Source organism: Panthera pardus, unplaced genomic scaffold, assembly GCF_024362965.1.
Source record: "Panthera pardus isolate Hobbes unplaced genomic scaffold, ASM2436296v1 HiC_scaffold_12, whole genome shotgun sequence".
NCBI lineage: Eukaryota > Metazoa > Chordata > Mammalia > Carnivora > Felidae > Panthera > Panthera pardus.
Window position 1 is genome coordinate 13,058,650 of NW_026526677.1, and position 23,706 is coordinate 13,082,355.

A 23,706-nucleotide genomic window follows, 5' to 3' on the forward strand; every position below is an offset into this window, starting at 1 on the left:
ATTAAAATTTGCACGCCAAGCAAAACACAGGTGCGGGCCACTGCCAGTCGCCTGTTTGCAGCCTGTGGCCTAAATGATCTTTGCATTCCTTCCCACTTTGCCCACTGTGCCAACACAGTGCCTGGCACACAGCAGATATCCGGTGCAGGCAGACCTGGTGGAGAACTGAACCGTGCTGGGGACAATCACTGAATGATGGGGCTAGCCTGAACCCTACAGGCTTCTTCCACGGGGCTGGACACTCTCCCCAGCTTCCCTGGCAGCTCCCCGTCGCCCAAGGTGTTTCCTGCCCTGGTTGGCCAGCACTCAGGATCTGAGACTTCTTCCTCGTGTTCTTCCTTATGTTAACACACAGGTCACGTCACCCCTCTGCTGCCTGCGTGTGCTCCTGATATCTGAAGTCAGGAGTCATTGTCACCATGGAGGGTGGGTGCTTCCTCTCCTAGCACTCAGGCACCGTCACATCCTCCTGTTTTGTTCTCTTCATCGCACCTGTCACTTTTCACTTTTTTTTTTTAACGGAAGCACTGCCCAATGTGGGGTTTGAACTCATGAGCCTGAGATCAAGAGTCTTGACTCTTTTTTTTTTTTTAACATTTATTTATTTTTGAGAGAGAACGAGAGTGCAGGGGAGTTGCAGAAAGAGAGAGAGAGAGAGAGAGAGGCAGACACAGACTCTGCATGGACATCAGAGAGCCCGATGTGGGGCTTGAACTCATGAACCATGAGATCATGACCTGAGCTGAAGTTGGAAGCTTAACGGCTGAGCCATCTCAGAGCCTACCCCCCCCCCCCCCCAGCGGAATCTTCTAAGGAACTTCTGGCTTAGGCATCTTCTGCTCCCTTTTACAGGCTAAGGGCCTGTGGCTCAGAGAGAGGGAGTTACTTGTCCAAGGTTGCCCAGTTGGTAGGGGTGGTGGCAATTTCGACCCTAGTCTGTCTGCCTCTGGTGCGCCCTGAGTGTGCCCTTGGCAGTGATGCTTAGGTAACAGAGAGGGGGCAGGGGAGCAACCACCTCGTGATTCAGTGAGCACTGAGTGAAGTGAATCACTTTCGTTCCCTCACCATTAACCATTTTTATTAACTTGTCACGACTCCAAGTGGGCAGTTTACCTTGAGGACGAGTCCTCACCGGAGTAGATGTGGCTCTAGGCCACCCTCAAAGTCGCCTGGTTGGCAGTGAGCCCTAAGCGTGGGACTTGAGCTCAGGTCCCCGGACCCCGGGGCCCTTGTCTCCTGCGCCCGGCTGCTCCCGGCTGTCACGTGCTGAGCCTTCCCTTGCCTCCCCAGCTGAGAACGCCACCAACACCACCCAGGATGAGCAGCGGGAGTGGCTGAGCTGTGACCGCCAGGAAGAGATGCTCAACCTGGGCTTCACCATCGGCTCCTTCGTGCTCAGCGCCACGACCCTGCCGCTGGGGATCCTCATGGACCGCTTTGGCCCCCGGCCCACGCGGCTGGTTGGCAGGTGAGGGGGGGGCAGGAAGGCAAGGCTGGTGCTGCAGGGGGGAGGGGAGGCTCAGGGTGTTCGCGGGCAACCCCTTCTCCTTCCCTGGGTCTCCACAGTGCCAGCTTCGCCGCGTCCTGCGCCCTCATGGCCCTGGCCTCTCGGGACACCAGAGGTGAGTCGTTTGACCTCTCGCCGCCCACAGGAAAAGAATGGGTGGGATGAAGGCAGATCGCCTGCCATCCCGGCTCCTGCCCTTGACCTCCCACAGCCCCCCAAATGCCCTGACCCATCGCTCTCCCCTTCCCAGTTCTGTCTCCGTTGATATTCCTGGCGCTGTCCCTGAATGGCTTTGGTGGCATCTGCTTAACGTTCTCTTCACTCACGGTGAGTGTGACAGGCCCCGCTTGGCAGGGGGCACCCTGGCGTGGGGGTGGGAGTAGAGGAGAGTGAGGGGGACAGCGGGTGAGGGAGGAGCCAGTGGACCCAGAGCAGAGGCGTGTGCGGGCTGCCACTGAGGGTGGACGTGAGGCTGTGTCCGTGGGGATGTGACGCCGTGTGAGAGTGTGGGTGTTGGGGGGTGCGTGTGTCCCCAGCACACAATGTCTGCTGGCCTCGGTTCTAGGCGCTGGGGGGACAGCACAAACAGAACTGCTGACTTCCTCACCTTTCTGGAACTTCCGTTCCGGGGTTGGGCGAAGAGGCAGCCTTCTCCCAACAAGTAAACTAATAAATTCTGTCAGTAGTCGGAAGTGCTGGAAAGAAAAGAAAGCTGGGCAGTGTGGCAGATAGTGACACGGTAGGAGCAGCGTGTGCGTGTGTGTGTGCGTGTGTGTGTGTGATGCTCTAGATGGGCAAGGGCGTGCGCAGGTGAATGTGTTCGTGGGGGTATTAGGTTAAGCCACGTCAAATTGCCGACACTTGACCGTGCTGGACCTACAGAAACAGCTTTTTCCACATGACTCAGCCTCCTGCAAATGTGTGTGGCTTTGTGTGTGTGTTGCTCTAAGTGTGTGTGTCTCTGTATGTGAGTGTAAGGGTTAAAGGCTGATGAGTGTGTGGTGGGGGAGGGGTTCCTGGCTGGGCCAGCCTCGGGGCTGTTTATCTCGGATGAGGGCCGCCCTGACCCGTCCTGACCGCCAAACTGGGTGTTTTTGGCTGAATTTCACCTCACCCAGCAGCCGCCTTTAATTCCAGCCCGGGACGTTTCACAACTCTCCAAGGAAGCGAGCGGATCCCTTCCTCCCCGCCCCCCCCCCCCCGCGAAGCCCCTTCTCCACGCTGTGCAGCTTGGCTGGGGCCCTAGATCCCTTCTCCTCTCTGTGCCCTGCCCTGCCCCGCGCTGCGCGGTGCGCAACCTCGGACCCTGCCCCTGCCGGCCTAGGCTCTGAGCCCGCCGCCCGCCCGCCGCTCCTCCCCCTGCCCCGCCGCCAATAATCTCCAGCCAATGGCAGGGCCCGGCGCCTGCCCCGCCCCCGCCCCGGGCCTCTGCCCTCGCCCGCCAAGACAGACCCGAGCCAGGACCGCCAGGACCTCCAGTGCTGCCCAGCCCCTCGCCCCCGTTAGCCCGGCCTCGCGCCCTCCCCCCCACCCCGGCGCCGCCCTGCTGGGCCGAGACAAGCGACCCCGAGACCCTGGGGCGGGGGCGCCAGGGGTCCGGGCAGCTCTCCCTGGCACTTTCCCTGGTGTCCTTGGCAGCGTGCCTTGCAGATACCAGGTGCCTGGGAAACCTCTACCCCAGCGGGGGTCAGCCTGGTCCCACCCCCTTTTCACAGCCGCTTGGAAGTTGGTGGAGGACTCAGCTCTCTGCGGGTTTTCTCCTCTGTGGAGAGGGTTGAAGTGTTGCGTGGCATCTAAGGCCTTTCCCAGTTATGGGCTCTGTTGACCTGGGGGGGGGGGGTGGTGGGGCCAGAGGGGGATGTACACAAAGGGCAGCATGACTTTGCTTTCTCCTCCCCGGAGGGCCTGGCTCAGGCCAGAGAGCAGAACATATGATCAGTTCTCTCCTGGTGGCGATTCTTGGCCTGCTGTGCGCGTCAGAGCCACTTCTCCTGGTCACCTGGCCTGCCCCTGCCCCCTCCTTTACATCTGCCCTTCCCTCCCTGGCACCTCCTGTGACTTGTGCCTTTGGGGCCACCCAGGAGGGCTCATTACAGAGCCAGCCATGGTCACAGCCTTGGGGTCCGGGATAGAGCCGGGGTTGCCAGAACAGGGGAGAAAGTCATTAAGGAGCTCTGTGAACTTGAGTACATTTCTTTCCCTCACTGGGCCTCAGTTTTCTTATCTGTCAAATGAGTTGCGCTAGATCAGTGTTTCTTAAACACCCATTCCGTGGGTTATTAAGAGGCGTCACAAAACAGAAGGGCTCCACGAACAACTAACTTGGGAAACCCTGGGCTTGAGCGGAATTGACAAAAGTGTTCTTTGAGGGCACTTCTGGGAACCGTTGAGATGCTCAAGTGCATTGGGAGTCTGTGGGAGGGAGGGTGTTAGCCAATTTCCCGTGATTTTGCCTTTGAGCTTTTCTGTTGCCTCTCCTGAGGCTGGTGTTCCTGGAGCTCACTTTGAGGGCTGCGGGGTGGGGTGCATCGAGGCTTAGTCCCATTGACTGGGCCAGGGGTACCCTGGGCAGTGTCAGGGTCCTTCAGCTTACCGGTACTGCTTCCCGCCCTCAGCTGCCCAACATGTTTGGGAACCTGCGGTCTACGTTCATGGCCCTCATGATCGGCTCCTATGCCTCTTCTGCCATCACGTTCCCAGGAATCAAGGTATTGGACCTGTTTGGGGCGGGGGACCAGTGAGGTCACCTGGGTTTTCTTTTTGCCTAGAGAAACTAGGTGGCGTTGGGTGAGTGGCTGGCATGCCTGGGAACTGTTGTTCCTGCCAGGCAGAGGTCAGGCCCCACCACCGTGGGGCAAGCACTGAAGTGTCATGGGAGGGGCCCAGGCATTGCCGCTGGCCAATGGGTCTCCCTGCTTGCCTCCTTTCCTTTCCTGCCATCCTAGGCCAGGCCTTCGTCCTCTCTTCTGGGCTAGCTCAAGCCTTCCCAGCTGGTCTCCCTGCCTCGGACCTTTCCCCTCTCTGGTTTGTCCTTCACGTGACTTCCAGAATGATTTTAGTTGGAGGCCTGGCTCACACACCTGCCCTGCTTCACTGACAGAATCAAGTCCCTCCGTCCTCTTTACAGACATTCAGTGCCCTTGATCTCTCTGGCCTCAACCACTTTTCCAGCCACATTTCCTTCACCTGCCCTGGAGAGGCTTGTTGCCTTGGTCCAAGGTCATGAAGTTAGTCCATATCAGGCTACAGCCTGAACAAATCAGCCTGGCAGAATTAGAGCCGGAAGGCCTGAGTTCTAGCTTGGGGGCAAGCTTGGGGCCTCACGCCTTCCTCTGATATCAAATGATAGCAAAGCGTGCTTTCAACTGGGCCATAGGATGCCCTTCAGATTCCACCATGGGCGGTGAAGTTTGTTAGTTTAGGAGGCACTTGCTGGGTGCCCCCAAAGGAGTTTGAGAGTGCATGGGTGGAAGTGGCCGTCAGTTGTTCAGGTAGCAGCAGGCATGGGGGGTGGGAGGGGTTTGAGGAGGCAGATCTTAACACCCACTCACTTGGAGATGTGGTTCTTTGAAGCTCTGTCCTGTCCCCCAGAGAAGAAGAGAGCCTCAAGGCCCAAGGCTGAGGAGGAGCAGAAATTTTCCCAGGCAGCACTGGAGCTCTGGGCAGGAGCCTGAGGAGGGGGCAGATGTCAGTCGTCCCAGGCAGGGAGGACAAGAGCAGGGACACCATCTCTAGGTACCTGGCTTCCCCAGTAGAGGGCTGACGCATTGGCACAGAATCCCAATCAGTTCCCAGCCCACTTGGGTTGGAAGGCCTTGGGCAGTGCTCTTGGACATGCGCACACGCCCACGCTCCCAGTTGTCCTCCCTGGGAACACCTGTGAAAGGTGAGATAAGGCTTCTCGGTCGGGTTTGTCTTTCCCTCAGGGAAGGTGCCAGGAAGGGGCAAGATACACACAGGCCTGGTAAACCTAGAGCATTACTTTTTCTCTTTTGTACATAAAATGCAATGGCATGTTTGTGTGGAAGCCAACATGTGCGTGGAGTCACAGGCAGGCTTGTGTGCCCTTTTCCGATAATAATTGACATTCCAAAGACCTTCAGCACCCGGGGCGGGGGGGGGGGGGGGGGGGATTACTTCACGTCTCGTTACGGGGCTGGGGTGAAAAGGGGAGAGGATGGTGGTCTCCTGGGTCTCTTAACTTCCGGCCTCCACTTCCCATCTGCAAATCAGGCGCAAGGAATGGGGTAGAAGAGACCTTGTCTAGGGTCCCTGAGGCCTGGGCTCTGCCTTGGGCTGGGAGAGGTGAGGCCAGGTGGCCCATGGGCCTGCCCCTCCTTCCACAGCTGATATATGACGCTGGTGTGTCCTTCGTGGTCATCATGTTCACGTGGTCGGGCCTGGCCTGCCTCATCTTTCTGAACTGTGCCCTCAACTGGCCCAGCGAAGCCTTTCCTGCTCCTGAGGAAGTCAACTACACGTGAGTGGCTGTGGAGGGCTGTGTGATGAGGGGGACTCCCCTCCCTGTGGAGGGAGGGGTGGGTGGGGAGTGGGGGGCGGTAATACAATGGACAGAATCAGCTTTGGCCTCTGCTTTCTCATCTGTACAATGGGCGTGATCCTCCCCACCGACAAGCATTTGAGTAGACGTGGCACATAACGGGTGGTCAAAACACCGCCACTGTTACTCTTTCTGAGTTTGGAGGACGGGAACAGAGTAGGAGGGACCCCAGCAACAGTGCCATGTGTCATACGGTCCTAGGAGGGGGATACAAAGACTCAAATACCCCACCCTTTGTAGGACAGCCTGAATGCTGACTTTTCCCCACCCCCTATCAGTTCAGTGGGGTCAGGGGAGATGTTCCACAAGGAAGCACATGGGGTGCCTGTCAAAAAGCTGATATTTGAGTGTCTGCTTCGGGCCAGGCCCTGTGCTTAGCAGTCCTACCACCCTCCACAGTCCTGTTAGTGGGTTCTTTTATTAACTCCATTCATAACAGAAGTTCAGGGAACAAAGTGACTTTCCTCAAGTCCAACCACTGAAGGGGGCAAATTAAAGATTGGAACCAGGCTCTCTGACTCCAGAGTCTAAATTCTTTGGTTTTTGTTTGTTTGTTTGTTTTTATTAAAAAAGTTTTTTGGGGGCGCCTGGGTGGCTCAGTCAGTTGAGCGTCTGACTTCAGCTCAGGTCATGATCTCACGGCTTGAGTTCGAGCCCTGCGTTGGGCTCTGTGCTGAGGGCTCAGAGCCTGGAGCCTCTTCAGATTCTGTGTCTTTCTCTCTCTCTCTGCCCCTCCCCCGCTCACACTCTGTCTCTCTCTGTCTCTCAAAAATAAATAAGCATTAAAAAAACTTTTTTTTATTAATGTTTATTTATTTTTTTTTTTAAATTTTTTTTTTTAACGTTTATTTTTTTTTTTTGAGACAGAGAGAGACAGAGCATGAACGGGGGAGGGTCAGAGAGAGGGAGACACAGAATCTGAAACAGGCTCCAGGCTCTGAGCTGTCAGCACAGAGCCCGACGCGGGGCTCGAACTCACAGACTGCGAGATCATGACCTGAGCCGAAGTCAGACGCTCAACCCACTGAGCCACCCAGGCGCCCCTGTTTATTTATTTTTGAGAGAGAGAGGGAGGGACGGAGTGGGGGAGGGGCAGGGAGAGAGGGAGACACAGAATCTGAGCTGTCAGCACACAGCTCAACGTGGGGCTCAAACTCAAAAACCGTGAGATCATGACCTGAGCCGAAGTTGAACGCTTAACCAACAGAGCCATCCAGGCGCCCCTCCAGAGTCTGAATTCTTTTTTTTTTTTTTTAATTTTTTAACATTTATTCAATTTTGAGAGACCCAGACAGAGTGCAAGCAGGGGTGGGGCAGAGAGAGGGAGACAGAGAATCCAAAGCAGGCTCCAGGCTCCGAGCTGTCAGCACAAAGCCCGACATGGGGCTCCAACTCACCAACGGTGAGATCGTGACCTCAGCCGAAGTGGAACGCTTAACCAACTGAGCCACCCAGGTGCCCCTCCAGAGTCTGAATTCTTAATGCTGCCTCCATGGCAACAGCCCAAGTGAAAAAAGACTCGCCCACCCTTCACTTACTGGGTGCTAAGCCGGCCCCTGGCCCAGGTTCCGAGTGACAGCTGCGAGCCTGCACTAGGCAGCTTGTCAGTGGGCATGTCAGCCAGCGCCAGGTAAAGGGTTGCACGGCACCCCTAGGGCAGACTGGGATGGACCCCCTGGGCAGGCTGTCGAGGGTGGGCTCTGCGTGGCTGGTTCCCACATTCCCTGGCCTGGCTGCTGGCAGGAAGAAGATCAAGCTCAGCGGACTGGCCCTCGATCACAAGGTGACAGGTGACCGCTTCTACACCCATGTGACCATTGTGGGCCAGCGGCTGAGCCAGAAGGCCCCCAGCCTGGAGGACGGGGCTGAAGTCTTCATCTCATCCCAGGATGTTCGTGGCATCTCAGAAAGCCCTCCTGAGAGTGAGTGTCTGGTCAAGGGGCCAGCCTTGGGTGACAGGTGGGGTGGGTCCTCATGCTTATTAGTGAGCACTCGTTCTCTCCCCTTGTGCTCTATACCCAACACCCCATGATGTAAATAGGTGAGGTTTGATCCCCATTTACAGAATGAGGGGAAATCAGAGCTCAGAGAACTCTACAAGTTCAGACTCGGGGGTAGTCTGTTGGATTCCTGCGTGAAGGAGGGGGGGAGGAGCTTCCAGAATGGGGCAGGATCTCCAGGCCTGTGGGACGGTTGGTTTCATCAGGGCTACAGCCTCTGAGCCCCTTGCATCAGGTGCCGCCAGGTTGAGCCAGCTGCGAGGCCCTCCAGCGCCCGGCTGGCTGGCTGGCTCCCCCTGCTGGCTGGAAGAGGATCTGCAGCCACCTGCCTGAGCCGCTTCCCAAGGTGTCAGCTCCCAGATGATCGGCAGGTGCACCTGCCCTGGAGTCAGGAGATGGGGAGTCCGGCTCCCCAGTTGCAGGCCGTGTGACTTGGGCAGATCACTTAAGCCTGTTCTGGCTTTCCTTATCTCTGAAACTAGCAGTCATCATGTGCACTGGAGGGGGAAGTTAGCTGTGAGGCTTAAACGGAGCCGTGGATATGGCAGCTCTGTAAATGGCACAAGGCTGTGCAGTCGTGAGGGTATGACCCCCCACCCCCACCCCCGCGGAGCCTCCCGTGGCAGAGTGGTGGCAGCCATGAGCTGAGTCCAGCCGACCTGCAGCTTCCAGCCCTGTGAGCTTGAGCAAGTCACTGGGTCAATTTCCTCATCTGCAGAACGTGCCGAGGACAGGGTTGTTGTTCACTTTTGGTAAATGGGAAGGTGCTTAATAAATAGTAGCTAGAGTTATTACCACACCAAGGTATACACCCAGCGGGCAGCTGAAAACGTTCTGTTGAGATCAGTATTAAACTGGGCAAGAACTTGGAGGCCAGTGAATCTGAGCCCTCGTTTCTGAAGGAACCAATCCCCTGAGAGTCACTCAGTGAGTGGCTGAGCCCCTCTAGAACTGCATCAGCTGGGACAGTTGGAGGGAAATGGAAGATCTGGGGCTCAGGGGCGCCCTCTGCTGTCTCTCCAGAGTCTGTCCCCTTCCGCCAGAGCCTCTGTTCCCCCATTTTCCTGTGGAGCCTTCTCACCATGGGCATGACCCAGCTGAGGGTCATCTTCTACATGGCCGCCATGAACAAGATGCTGGAGTACCTCGTGACTGGTGGTCAGGAGCATGGTGAGGTGCTGCTGAGCCCACTGGGGGCTGGGGGCACAGGAGGGTCACCTTGGCGGGCTCCTCTCACTCTGGCTTCTCCCCCCACCCCCCAACAGAGACGGACATCCTGAGAAAAAGGGCGGCAGAGACAGGTAGGGGGATAGAAGTTGGGGGCCTGGCCCACACCTGCCCCACTGGTGCCCACTCCACAGGGAGCCTGGGCCCAGCCTTGTAACTCTGGGCATTTGGGGCATCTGAGAATCTGGGGGTCAGAGGGGGGCTATTCTGGCACTGCTTCTCCTACACTGGAAGTGGGTGACAGTGCCCACCGGGCTGCTGGCCTTGCTCGTGCCAGTTCCTGACTCCACTTCTCTTCCCGTCCTGCCCAGTTGGGTTCTACTCCTCCATCTTTGGGGCCATGCAGCTGTTGTGCCTTCTCACCTGCCCCCTCATTGGCTACATCATGGACTGGCGGATCAAGGACTGTGTGGACGCCCCCACTGAGGGCAGTGCCCTCGGAAACACCAGGTGACCTGTATAGGGATGGTGACAGCTTTTTGTTTTTCATGTGCTTTCACACCCGGCTTCTCATTTCCTTCTCCCGAGAGCCCTGGGAGAGCAGGAATATCTCCCCATTTTACAGATGAGGAAACTAAGGCTAAGGTGGGCATAGCTCACTTGATCATAAGGATAGCTGAGGTCGAGTGCTGACCGTGCACTAGGCACCTTGCATTGTCTTACGGAGTCCTACAACAGCTCTCTGAGGGAGGTATGTTATCCTCACTTCACAAAGCTGACACGCAGAAAGGTTAAGCAACTTACCCAAGATCGCACAGCTCGTAGTAGCATGTTCCGGAACCTATGTTGTAAAGGGTATACTCAAAAGCCTTCTTATGGCTAGAAAGAGAGAGAGTTGGAATATCAGACATCTATTGCTGTATCACAGATTAGCCCCAAAGCTGGGCATCTTTAAACAGCTAACGTTTCTTGTCTGGTATAGTTTCTGAGTCAGGAATCTGGGAATGACTTAGCTGGGCGTTCTGGCTCAGGGTCTGTCTGTCTGAGTCTGTTTGGGCTGGTGTGACAAAATACCACACACTGGGTGGCTTAAAAACAATAGACACTTACTTATTACCGTTCTGGAGCCTGGAAGCCTCAGATCAGGGAGCCAGTGGTTGACCGAGGACCTTCTTCTGGGCGGCTATCTTCTTGCTGTGTCCTCACATGGCCTAAGGAATAGGGAGCTCCGTGGGGCCTCCTTTATAAAGGCACGAATCCCATAATGAGGGCTTTCCCCTCGTGATTTAATCACCCGCCAAGACCCCCACCTCCTAATACTGCCAGGTTGGGCATGAGGATTTTAGCATGTGAATTTCGGGGGGACACAGTCATTCAGACCACCGCAGGCTCTCCAGCTGTCAGCCAGGCCTACAGATATCTGAGATATTGACCGAGGTCAGAGAATCTGTTCCTGAGCTCACTCAGGTGGCTCTTGGCAGGAGGTTTGGCCCCTCTCCACCTGGGTCTGTCCCGAGGGCTGCTCACCACAGAACAGCTTCCCCCAGCAAGGGGTCTAAGGGAGGGAGACAAAGACAGAAGCTTCTGTGTCCTTCACAGCAAAATCTCACAAGTGACATTCCATTGTTTCTGTCATATTCTGTGGGTCGTCCAGAGTAACTGGTACAGTGTAGGACGGGACTACACAGGACATGGGTAGCAGGAGGTGGGGCCAATGAGGCCCATCTTGTTGGCTGGAGACCACAATTGGGTCTTGAGCCCGGGTCTTCTGGGTTCTTTCTGTGTTAATCCAAATAGTTCCTGTTTGTCCTGAGAGGACAGGAGAGAAGGCAGCTAAGGAACAATCTCGTGGCTTCCCTCCCCAGCATCGGTACTCCAGCCCGGGCACCCTGCCCATGGCCCCTGATGGCAGGGTCATCTGTCTAGGATAGATGAGCATCTCGGCCTGCTGGCCTCTCCCCTGGAGTGTGCCAGAGAGGGGCCTGCTGGGTAGTCCGGGGCCAATCTGCTGTCCCCGGAGTGGCATCTACTTTTGTCCAGGCTGATGGGCAGAGATGCTTCCATAGAGGCGTCCGATTGGAGACAGTGTGAGAGCTTCCGGTTCGCCACCTTCCTTCCTATCCTTGATTCTCAGGCTTCAGTGTGCGTGAGACGTGCCTGGGCTGTTTGTCAGAATGCAGCTTCCTGGGCCCAGCCTCTGAGATTCTGGGGTGGGAGCCTGGAATCTGCATTTTAAAGAAAGCCCTGAGGTGATGCTGGGGTAAAAGGTGGGGGAGCCACGCTTTGAGGAACACAGGGTTGGGGGAGTGGTTTGCTACCTTTGTCGCCCCCACGGCAGAGGCCCAGGAGAAGAGGGGAAGGCCAGGCGGGGAACCAGGCAGCTGCTGGGGACGTGGAGGCAGCAGCCGGTGACATCCTGTTCTCCTCAGGGATGGGGTCGCCACCAGGTCGGCCAGACCGCGCTACCGCAAGATCCAGAAGATCACCAATGCCATCAACGCCTTCACCCTGACCAACTTTCTGCTGGTGGGGTTTGGTGTCACCTGCCTCGTCAATAGCTTACACCTCCAGGTACCACCTCTGTCCTCCCCCATCTCCCTGCCTCCCAGGACCCCTGCCATTTCGCCCCATGCCTGCCTTCCAGGAAGCCACGTTCTTGTCCTCTGGGTCTGTCTTCTGGGTCTCTGGGGCCCCCCGGGGGGGTATTCCAGGGATCGGGTGGGCAAGGGCTCCGCGCGGCTTCGTGTCGCCGGCCACCGTCCCCATCCTGCCTCTGGCCTCCACACCTGCTCTCACCTCTTCCCTCTCTCTTCTTGGTTTCAGTACGTGACCTTTATCCTGCACACCGTGGTTCGAGGTTTCTTCCACTCAGCCTGCGGGAGCCTCTACGCTGCAGTGTGAGTCAGCCGCTTCCTCCCCCAAAACCCGAAGAATCCCCGAGCACAGTCGAAATGGCCCCGCCCACCCCGTCATGCCCCTCTCCGCTGCCTCCCAGGAGTGCTGACCTCTTGGAGTCGGTGGGGAGCTGGGAGGCCACCTGGTGGGCTGGTGGTGGGGCTGCCCTCTCCCGGCATCTCATCTTGGGTGGTGGGGTCCCTGCCTCTTCAAAGGTAGCCTGCCACCAGGGGGTCCTCCCTTAGAGGAAGCCAGGATTCTTCTTCTTCTTCTCCTTCTCCTTCTCCTTCTCCTTCTCCTTCTCCTTCTCCTTCTCCTTCTCCTTCTCCTCCCTCTTCTCCTTCTCCTTCTCCTTCTTTTTTTTTTTTTTAAAGTTTATTTATTTTGAGAAAGAGAGAAAGAGAGAACAAGCTGGGGAGGGGCAGAAAGAGAAGGAGACAGAGGATCCGAAACCAGCTCTGTGCTGACAGCAGAGAGCCCAACGCAGCGCTCGATCTCAGGAACCGTGAGATCATGACCTGAGCCGAAGTTGGACGCTTAACCAACTGAGCCCCCCCCCCCGCCCAACCCACGTGCCTTGGTCCTACGTCTGCTCTCCTCTCTCCCCCGTCAGCCCTGTAGAAATTTCCAGATTGCAGCCTGCCTTATGACTCTCCTGCTCCATCTGGAGCAGCCCCCGGTTCCCTCTCCCCTCACCCTTCTGGTTTCCACTGCCAGCGCTGCTGAGGGACTCCCCGGGGTGTGTAATGAGCAACGGCAGTGACAGTTGTCACCGTTACCAGGGGCTTCTTCAAAGGCAGGCGTGGTGCAGGACACCTGACCAGGGTCAGCAGAGGGCAGCCCGTCTCCTTCACCTGCTCAGGCTGGAGCCTTGGAGTGAGCCTTGGCTCTTCCCTTCCTCACGCTCCATGTCTAGCCTCCGCGGTCCCGCTGTCCACAGACCCCGAATGCGACCCTCTCCTTGTCTCCACCGCCACCCCCCTGCCCTGGCTGGGCGCAGCAGCTCCTGGCCGGGTCCCTGCATCTGCTCTCGCCTCCCTCGGTCTATTTAAGTTTATTTATTTATTTTGAGAGAGATAGAGCGGGCAGGGGAGGGGCAGAGAGAGTGGGAGAGAGAGAATCCCAAGCAGGCTGTGTGCTGTGAGCATGGGGCCTGATGCAGGGCTCAAACTCACAAACCATGAAGTCATGACCTGAGCTGAAACCAAGAGTCTGATGCTTAACCGACAGAGCCACCCAGGTGCCCCCTCCCTTGGTCTATTTTTAACACAGGGGCTGGAGACACCTGCTGGGACATAAGTCTTTTTCTGTCACTCCATGGCTTCCTGCCTTGTTTCTGAGAAAAAGCCAGAGGCTTTGTTATGGCTTAACAGGCCCTACAAGTTCTAGCTCCCCCACTCCCCCACCCTGGGCCCTGTCTGCTCTCTTCACCCCCCTTCCCCCTTCTCTCACTCTGCTGCGGCCTCTTCATTTCTCAGAAACCCCAAGTGTGTCCCCTACTTAGGCCATTTGCACTTCCTGTTCCCTCTTTCTAGAACAGTCTCCCTCCAGATAGCTGCAAGGCCCACAGTTACCTCACCTTCTCCAGGTCCGTACCCAGGGTCCCCTTGTCAGTGAGGCCTCTGCTGGCCATCCTGTCCACGGTGGCAGCCCCCTGGACGCCCCCACCTGCTTTCTCCACCCTACGTCTCTCCTTGGCTCCCTTCACCAGCCAACAATCTATGTGTGTATCTTGCTCGTTGTCTGACTGACACCGGCCCCACCAGAAAGCCACCTCTACAAGGGTTCGGTTCAGTGCTGAATGTGCATGCACCTTAGAATGGCACCTGGCACGTGGGAACTCAGTGAATCCTTGTCAAAAGAATAAATGAACCGCCCAGCGAGGTCAGTGCTATCTCGGTTATTAGTGGAGGAAGTGGGTCTCCGAGAGATTGCATAACTTGCTGTTATCACACAGATAGTAGTTGGCAGAAGCCAGCTTAGTGGCCCCGAAGCCGCAGCACACAGCTTTGAGGCAGAGTCTAGAAAGCACAGGCAGAGGCTTTTTTTTTTTAATTAATTAAAGTTTATTTATTTATTTATTTATTTGGAGACAGGGAGGGAGAGAGAGCGTGCGTGTGCGCGCACAAGTCGGGGAGGGGCAGAGAGCAAGTGAGAGAGAGAGAGAATCCCAAGTAGGCTCCACACTGTCTGCACAGAGCCCGATGTGGGGCTCGAACTCACAAACCGTGAGATCGCGACCTGAGCCGAAATCAGGAGTCGGATGCTTAACTGACTGAACCACCCAGGTGCCCTGCAAAGAGGCCCTGCCCGCCTAACCTGGGGGTGGGGGGGAGTCTGGCACAGGGGGCTGGACTGGAGAGGGCCACGTGCCCGTCCTAACTGGCCTACCTCTTCTTGACAGGTTCCCGTCCAACCACTTTGGGACGCTGACGGGTCTGCAGTCCCTCATCAGTGCTGTGTTTGCCCTGCTCCAGCAGCCGCTTTTCATGGCCATGGTGGGACCCTTGAAAGGAGAGCCCTTCTGGGTGAGAACTGCGGGTGGCGTGGGGGTGGAGAGCAGGAGCCCCTTTCCAGGGGGCTGAGGGGGAGGGGCTTCGAGGTGACAGAATCCCTCACTCATCTCTCAGACTGAAGGTCTCTGATCTGGGGGCTCCCCAGCTGGCTGTCCCTCACAACCCGTCACAGCACGTTAAAAATACAGATTCCCCAGCCAGCCGCATCAGCATCCCTCACCCTGGGCCCAGGAGTATCTTTGTGCTAAGCCTCCGGGTGCCTTGTGAAGTGGCCTAGCTCTGATGCAGTCCAGTTTCACCCAGTGCATGGATCCTTTCTCCAGCACCTCTGGAAAGGGGTTCCAACAAACCCTCTCAACACCCTCAGTGATGGGGCAGCAGCCATTGGTATGGTCAGAAGGGCTTTTCCTTACCCAGAACTGACATCTGCCTCCCTAAAGCTGACCTTCTGTCTGCCCTGTGGGGCCACCTGTCCCATAACCTTTCTCCCACAAGAATGATGGAGAAAGCGTAGCCACCCTTTAGTGAATGCTCACCAGGTACTGACAGCCCTGAGGAGGGACTTAGAGTCATGGCAATTTGCCCAAAGTCACACAGCGAGAAAGGCAGAGCCGGGTGTGGACCGTGGCCCAGTGCACGTGAGGGCCACTGCCCTGGGCCTCCTGTCCTCCGGCTGCGTGCCTTGGCTCCTTTAACTGCCTTCGAGTCTCTTCTCAGCACCCGCAATGGGATCCCCTTGTCAGCGTCCTCAGAGGTCATGGTTCCCAGCCCAGAAGCTTCCATGTCAGAAAGTAGACCAGACTGCCTCAGTAGCTCCCCAGAGGGCGCCAGCTGGTGTGGGCACCAGCCTCAGCCAGGGTTCCAACTAGGCTAAGAAACTTTACGAGGTCGTTGAACATTAAATGAGATATTGGTGGAACAGTGACTGAACATTGGAAGCACTAGCTATATTTATCATTGTGGCCCACGACCTGAGTACAAATGGCTGCCTTCTCCTCTCTGCTGAAGGTTAAATGGGAGGGCCCTTGAGGGTGATGGGGGGAAGCGGGTACCTGTTTGACTCTTGTCTTTCTCCTTGCCCTAAAGGTGAATCTGGGCCTCCTGTTATTCTCACTCCTGGGATTCCTGCTGCCTTCTTACCTCTTCTACTACCGTGCCCAGCTCCAGAGGGAGTACGCCACCGACTGGGAGGGCCCAAAGAAGGTGCTTGGAAGCTCCGAGGTGACTGCCTAGACCCCTGCAGCCAAGGGACCCGGATGACAGGCCAAGGCCTGAGCTACCAAAGGGAATGCCTTGCCGGAGTCCGGCTCCAGCAGGTCCAGGGGTTCCCGAAGGATGAACGGCGTTGGCGAAAAAGTGAAAATAAAACAAAACTAGAATAAAAAACTAAAATAAAAACGGACACAGACAACAGCAGTGTGTTGAACTGGCCGATTTATTGTAGCAGACGTGGCACGATATGTGCTAGTGATTTCCTTGGAGCATTCATCATCTATGTTTTTCTAACATCGCCTAATTTTAAAAATGTTCCTACGTGTAGTCAACCTTTAAGAAATAACGTGGCGATTTTCTCGTAAAGTTCCCACATACCCTTTGATTATTGATTAATTTCTTACCTTATTCCATTATGCATCTGCGTTTATAATCTACAAAGCATTTGCTTTGCTGTTCTCGTGAAAGGCCCTCCATTTCTCGACGCCTCAAGTGGAACAGTTACGGGGACATGACCTCCTAACCACATGAGGCCAGAAGAACAATGTGTTTGCCTCGGTCCGAGGTGCCGGGAAGGGGCCGATAGGGCCTTAGAAACCCATGCCTCACACATTCTCAGAGAGACAAGGCACCTAGGAACTAAGGAACCATTCTGTACCTTAACTGGCTAGGTTCAGTCACCATCTGGAATGCCTCCGGGGGGCCAGGTGGGCCTAGGGGTTGAAGTCACCTGTGCCCAGAGATACACTCCTTAGTTGCCCGAGTGGGGCAAATCCATATCCATATGTCTCAAATCCATATGTCTCTCCTTTACAGGCCCTCTTTGCTGGCAAATGCATGAGGCCATCCTTCCTGCAAGTGGAGGAGTCTCCATAGGGGACGGCAAGGGCTAAACGTAAAGCCGCTCAATTTCTTTTTTTTTTTTTTAATTTTTTTTAACGTTTATTTATTTTTGAGACAGAGAGAGACAGAGCATGAATGGGGGAGGGTCAGAGAGAGGGAGACACAGAATCTGAAACAGGCTCCAGCCTCTGAGCCGTCAGCACAGAGCCCGACGCGGGGCTGGAACCCACGGACAGTGAGATCGTGACCTGAGCCGAAGTCGGACGCTTAGCCGACTGAGCCACCCAGGCGCCCCAAAGCTGCTCAATTTCTTGCAGAACCTTATTTTCTTCCCTAATGGTTCTTTTCCCAGAGGGCCTGTCGAGGGCAATTCCCCAACAGACTATACCCCAGGTACTTTATTAAGGCCAAATTACCTAAAAGCGGGAGGACAAGAAGCTTCACTGTCGGCCGGCTGCCCTGCAGTCACCAGTCTGTCCACAGCCTGGGCCCCGCCACTCAGGCTGGGTAGCTCGGCTTCCAGCAATGCCTCATATGGCTTTTCTACCTGTGACATACGCACAGAGCTGGGCCGTGGATTTATAAATACCAAGAGAAGTTCTATTTTTGTAGGGACTTGCTAAAAGGAAAAAAAAAAAAAGAACTAAAAAAAATTTTCCCCAAAGCAATAATGCTCCATTGACTGAAGACAGCCCTGTGCTAGAAGGATTGGGCCTTCTTTCTCCTCAGATTGGAGGAGACCAGGATGCGGGCTGTCTTGCCTCTGGGCCTTCATCCTAGGGGCCCACCTCCTGGTGCTTCCTGGCGGCTTGTGGGATCAACAAACAGGTTACCCCTAGGGTTCCAGCTATGCGACGCCCAGAGACCGGGCATGCGTACACATGCACATGTACGTGTTTGTGTGCACGTGCGTGTGAATGTGTGTGTGTGGACGAAACAACCTTCCCCTCGAGGAAAGGGGCCTGAGGTGGTGGCTGTGTCCTGGATGGGGTATTGGGGGGGGTGGTGGGTAAGCCCCTTCAGGGCCGGAGGGCAGGTTCCCTCCCTGGTACTGCCTTTTGTAGGTCTTAGAGGAAATAAAAAGGGAAGTGAGAGACGGGCTGGTGTGTGCCTGTATCTTTGTTGGGGGGGGGGGGTTTCCCACACTCCCATCCCTCTCCCCCACCCAGGCTTGGCTGGGCATTAAGTAGGACACCTGAAGTGCCAGCCTGTCCACCTCTGGCTGTCTGCCTCACCTCCCTCTGCTTAACCATCCCTGCCCTTAGTGTCTGGAGGGAGCCCACATCCTGCCCTCTGCTCCTGCTCCCCCATTTCCCATGGTTTGAGGTACAGCCAGCAGGTTGCTTTTGTCTGTACAGGGGGATCGGGGCAGGATGCTTTAGAAATAATCCCTTAGAATGCTGGAGGTTTGTTGAAATTTACACTTTTTTATAGTCTCCTGTTTTATCTTAAAACTTATGCAAATTTTGAGCTCCACTTTCTACTATATTTATACTTATTTTTAACATCGAAATGAGGCTTTAAAATCACAAAGGTAAAGACACCATCTTTGAGAATGAGGGACCCTCCAGGAACTTCCACCTTTTTTATTCCAGGCCGACACCTCTTTATGTCCCTGGGACAGCAGCCTTAGAGGCTAGAGCAAGTCACAGAATGGAGCGGGGGTGGGGGGGGGGGTGCAGGGAGGGGCGCTGACATTTGTTGAGAATCTGCCTGTACTTCACAGGTTATCTCATTTCGTCCTAACTATAGCCCAAGAGGTTACTGTCTTCACACTGTTTTTGTAGGTTGAGGAAAGCCCAGACAGGTTAAAGCACAAGACCAAGGGCACACGGTTGGTAGGTGTGGAACTGAGCTTGAAACTTGGACACTCTGACTGCTGAGTCCTAACCACAGGCCTGCCAGGGCGGTTAGGGACAGAAAGGAGGTCCCAAGCTTCTCAGCCCAGCTCAGCTGTCCTCACAGGGCTGAGAGTGACCTCAAAAGCGTTGCTCATCTCCCCCACCCCAATACACCCGCGGGGGTGTGTGTGTGTGTGTGTGTGTGTGTGTAACTTTGGAGAACCCTCAAATGTTAGTGCTGAAGACAGTATCACAGATGAACTGCCTCTTTGTCCTAAATTATCTTTAGAGGTTAATGGAACAGACTAATCCACCCATTTCATAGATGAGAAAACACGTCCAGAGGGGTCTGGAGACTTGACAAAGTCACATAGCAGATCCCTGGCTGCTGTAGCCCAGACTCCTGGCTTCTAACACAGTTCCCTTTTTGCAACATTCTAAACCAGAATTGGACAGCACCCACCAACGGGTTGGGCGGGTTCCCGGAGGGCCTACCTGGGTCTCACTGCTCACCATCCCGCGCCTTGACTTTCCAAGTAATCTGGTGGAGGGCGATCGCAAGCGATCGCGAGCGATAGATCCCACCCAACCCGGGTGCTGGCTGGAAGAGGAAGCAAGGTACGTGGGCCGGGGGCTGGGTGTGCCCAGCAGGCGGCGCTGCGGGGCTGTGTCCGGGATGCGATGGAAGGGGTGGGAGGGGGCGGCGAGCCTGGAAGGGAGCCCCCCCCACCCCTCCCCACACACAGCCTCCCCACGGGTGGGTCCTTCCCGGGCTTCGACCCCCAGACTCCTACCCTGGCTTGCACTGCCCTCCTTTGAGATCTCATGCCTTCCCGACCCCCACCCTTGCAAGCGTTATCTGCACCCCCACAGATGCCCAGACGGAAGGAGTGGGTCCAGACGTCGGCCGAAGCCCAGCTGGGGCTTCGGACGGGGTGGGCGTTGCCGGCAGAAATCCCGGCCTCCCGGGGGAGGGGTGGAGAGCTTGGGGAGGGGGCTGGGCAGGGGCGGAAGCGAGCTGGAGCCGTGTTTGTCGCGGCGCTGCCGAGTGGAACAGATGGCTGGGGAGGGGAGAGGGTACGTGGCGGGGGGTGGGGGGGGGGGAAGGAGGGGTGCGGGGGCCGGAGGATGAGGAACGAGGAATTTCGACGCCCTGAGTCTCCCAGGAGAAGCCCCCCTCCCCATCTCTTCCCAGGAAGAGGGGGGTAGCGCCGGCCTTTTCCCGGAGAGCCTGGCCTCTGGCCTGCGGCGGCCCCCGGCTGCACCGCCCGCCGCCCCAGGGCGCGCCCCTTATCCCTGGCCCTCCTCTGGCGCGGGCCCGGCCGGCGGGGTCAAGGCCGCCTCGAGCCGCCCGGGGCTCTAGGGTTACGGGGGCCGCACTCCGAGGGGCGAGGGGGCGGCGGGAAGCCAGCTCCCGAGCTGGGAGCGAGTTCAGGGATCGTAAATAGCTGAGGGAAAACGTGTTAATTGGAACTTTATGCAGATGAGCTGAGACCGGGGGCTGGGGGGGTGGAGGGAGGGAGAAGGTCAGGCGGGTGCGGGACCCGAGCCCAGTTCCGAGGGGAGGGGAGGGGAGGGGAGGGCTCTGGCTCGGGACTGATGGGTGAGTATCCTCACGTCTGTGTTGTGGCCTCCCGGGAGGGCCGCGCGTCCCTGCAGGCGAGGCTTGCTGCCTGAGCCCCCACCCCAGAAACCGAGAAGACTCTTCCGGCGTGTCCACATCCCACGTCCAGAGGTCCGGGGTCTCAAATCCCCACGAGGGTGGGGAACACCTTGCAAGTGTCTGTTTCCGCTTGTGGCTGCTTACCTTGGGTCTCACTGCTGCAGTGTCCCCTCCCCTGTGGGTCTCCGCGACCTCCCTCTGACTCCTCCACCCTTTATTCCCCATCCCTGGCAACAGCCTCTTCCCCTCTGGAGTGTTGTCTGCTATTTCCAACAAGTGTGTCTGGGGTGGGGGGGTGGGTATCTAACTTTTCTCCCTTTGCTTCCTTTCCCCTGTCTGCGGCTCTCCCCTGCCCTTCCCCCCACCTTTCAGGTGTTTCTCAACCCTTAGGATGCTTGGTGACCCCCCCATACACACACACAGTTCTAGGGTTCCCCCCCCCCCCAGTAATCCGATTCAGCAGGTCTGGGGGGCTCCGGAATCTGCATTTTAGCAACTTCCCACCTAAATCAGATGGAAAAGACCCTGGCACTGGCAGGGAACACTGGCAGAAACACTGGCAGGGAGTTGGTGTGCTGGAAAGACTGGGCCAGCTTCCTTCAACAGCCCCCCATTTCCAACCCTGTCTCCATGCTCCTGACCTCACCTCTGCTCAGAATGGCCATTCTGGCTTCTGGCGTGACCCGACCAGCCTTGGAGAAGGTGCCAGAAGGAGGGAAGGAAGGAAGGAAGGAAGGAAGGAGAAAGGGAGAGAAAGAAAGAAAGAAAGAAAGGAGCCTGCACCTGGCTCTTCTCTCTCTGAGTAGGGTCTTCTGCTTCCTGTCTGCCCCTTCCCCTCAGCTGGACCATCTTCCTCTCTTACTCCACCAGCCTGGCCTCTCCTTCTCACTTCCTTTCCTTTTTGCCACTTCATCTGAAGTTTCTAGGAAGGCCGAAGGGTCACTGGGGGACCGTGGCAGGCCCAGCCAGAGTCCCCACCTCCGAAAGAAAGGGGCAAGAGGCACCTCTGGTGTTGGAAGGAAACGGAGGAGGGAAGCCGGACTTGAGGAAAGGGGACAACAGCAACCATGTAGGTCGCCTTTCGAGGGGGGTATTGTACTTATTCCCCACAACAGCTCAACTTAAGCAGGCGGTGTTGCCCCCAGATCACAAACGAAAGACAAAGACCACAATGGCCATTCAGAGAGGTTAAGTAAGTTGTTGCAGGTCACACAGTAAGTGGGAGAATAACTAGGTCATTCGCCTTCCACTTCCCCCGAATCATTTCTGCAGACGCCACTCGTGCACGTCCCTGGCCTGTCCTCCCTGCCCCCCCGCCCCAGGGGCAACGGGGATGGGGAAGGGCATCATGGACAGACACGAAAAGAGATGCTCAGGTTTCGGAACATCGGACAGGTCTGGCTGGACGTATTAAAAATTCATGTAGAAACCTGACCCCAGCCGGACCTTGGGTCTGCCACCTGGACTGTACCCGGCCTTGTGGCCTCTCAGAGGCTGGTGGGCAAACTTCCCTTCAGCGGTGTCCTGCAAGTCTTTGTATTTCAGAGGAGAGGGGTTCTCTCGTGGATCAGGGATCTAAAGTCAGGAGCCAGCAGCTCAGAGAGCAGGGCTGAGAACCCTTCCCCCTACTGAGTGTAAGAACCTTAGAGGCTTACGGGCTTATAAAGGCCGTCATCTGGCGTCCTTCTCCTGTTCCTCTCCCCGGGCGGCTGGCTGCTCACGTTCAGTTCACGTTGACAGACGCCTGTCTGTGATTCCCAAGGTGGCCAGTGGGGGGCAGCCGTCTGCTTCGAGGTAGCCTGAGCCCGAGCCTCTCTGCTGCAGCTTTGAAGGACAGTCAAAGAACTCCCACTGAGAAGGTCAGAGAGGTGCAGACTGGGCCTTGGAGAAGGGGTCTGGAGTCTGGAATCTGAGGAGCGGGGGAGAAGCGTCCTACTTTGGGGGAGATTGAGGAACTTTGAGCTTTGTGGGTTTCAAGCGCATGATCCAATCATTCTAGCTTTTTTAGAGTGAGGATTTGGGGTGAGGCCATGAGAGAAAAGGCTAGAAAGGCAGTTGGCACCAGACTCTGAAGGGTCTTTGATGCTCTGCTAAGGCATTTTATCTGTAACCTGTAGGCAGTAACGACGCATTGTAGGTTTCTGAGTGACATAAGGACATAATGCAAATTTTGGTCAGATGAATCTGGCCACCATGGGCAGGCTGGGTGGGAGGGAGAGACTGGATGTAGGAAAACCAGAGAGGAGGTTATTGCTATTTTCTTCTGTATTCTAGGCATGAGGTAATGAGGAGATGAAGCAGGGAGGTGGTGGGGGGATGGAAAGGAAGGGGTGGGTTGAGACAGAACTGGGTAAGTGAGCAGACACAGGACATTAGAGAGAGGAGTTAAGCACAGCCAGCCGGGGGGGGCCTGGCAGACAATGCAGAATGTGGGTAGAGGTGAACGATGCTTTGTTTCCTTCCAGGGTGGGGAGTCTTGGACAAATCCCTTCCCCTCTCTGGGCCTCAGTTTCCCCATCAGAGCACCGGCGGTTGGACTGGACGGTCTTAACAGCCCCTCCTGTTTCAGGGTGTGGGGTTCAAGGCTGTGACTCTGAATTGGAGACGCTGGGGGTCTGTGCCAAGTGAGATCTCTGGAGGTGGTCGGTGCACGGAGTCCTGTTTCGGTGGCCGTGCGGCTATGCGTGCACGCCGGTATTTGGGGTACATCTGCCCGTCTGTGGGACCCGTGGGTGTCAGCCTGCCTGCACGTGCTCCGTAGCTCTGTGTTGTGTGAGTGTGTGTGAGAGAGCGTGTGAGCGTGGGTGTGCACGTGATGGGCGTCCGTGGGTCTGTCTGGGCTGGTGGGGGTGGGGTGGTGGAAAGAGGCTTTGCTGTAGGCTTCTTCCTGAGGCTCACACACTCCTCTTGCTTTCACTGTTCTGAAATAGAATCTGGACCGAAGGCCCATGAATATTTCACAACGATAATTCTGTGACCTGGACGGCCTGCATCTGATTTCCCAGCACCCTCCCTTGCCCTGCCCAGCCCCCAGCAGCTCGTCCTCCATCAGAGCTCTTGGCCCCCTGGTCCCAGTAGCTAGCCTCCTCAAAGTCAGCCTGACACAGGCACCTGGGAGACCGCCGACCCAGAGCTCCCCAGGTTCCTGACTAGCTAGCCGTTTTCACTATCTCCCCACCCACCCCACACGCCTATCCAAAGTCGGCCTGCCTCAGGCCTTCAGTGTCCACTCCTTCCTGTTTCTGCCTCCTCTCCTGGCCAGCCTTCTGACTTGCCCGGCCAGAGTCACAGAACCTCAGCACCCCTCCCGTCTGAGCGCTGGCATCCGGGTCCCCTCTCTTGCCACTCCCACCCCCCAAGGTAGCTTCTTAATCCTAAATGAAAACCATCCACCTTCTCCCCAGGTTGCTCTGGTGAGACTCACTCCTAGGCTCCATCCCAAGTCCTTCTTAGTCAAGCTTTTTCCTTTCCCTCAGTCTCCCCTTCACACACTGGAAAGAT

General features: G+C 56.5%; 1 protein-coding gene across 11 annotated transcripts in view; it reads left to right on the forward strand.

Moving 5' to 3' along the window:
* The window catches only part of SLC43A1 (solute carrier family 43 member 1), a 30,394-nt gene extending 14,332 nt beyond the window's left edge, over nt 1–16,062 (forward strand). For 10 of the 11 annotated variants that reach the window (XM_019414409.2, XM_019414408.2, XM_019414410.2 and 7 more), the window contains 13 exons: nt 1,291–1,468; nt 1,567–1,622; nt 1,758–1,834; nt 4,123–4,215; nt 5,854–5,987; nt 7,812–7,990; nt 9,092–9,238; nt 9,334–9,369; nt 9,607–9,745; nt 11,665–11,806; nt 12,059–12,132; nt 14,535–14,658; nt 15,733–16,062. In XM_019414409.2, the coding sequence (XP_019269954.2) occupies nt 1,291–1,468; nt 1,567–1,622; nt 1,758–1,834; nt 4,123–4,215; nt 5,854–5,987; nt 7,812–7,990; nt 9,092–9,238; nt 9,334–9,369; nt 9,607–9,745; nt 11,665–11,806; nt 12,059–12,132; nt 14,535–14,658; nt 15,733–15,879 (1,526 nt within the window). In that variant the 3' untranslated portion in view covers nt 15,880–16,062. Of the gene's footprint in view, nt 1–1,290; nt 1,469–1,566; nt 1,623–1,757; nt 1,835–2,879; nt 3,165–4,122; nt 4,216–5,853; nt 5,988–7,811; nt 7,991–9,091; nt 9,239–9,333; nt 9,370–9,606; nt 9,746–11,664; nt 11,807–12,058; nt 12,133–14,534; nt 14,659–15,732 lie in introns of those variants that run through there. The other variant, XM_053899688.1, reaches the window with a different exon arrangement.
* Nucleotides 16,063–23,706: the final 7,644 nt, after the last annotated feature.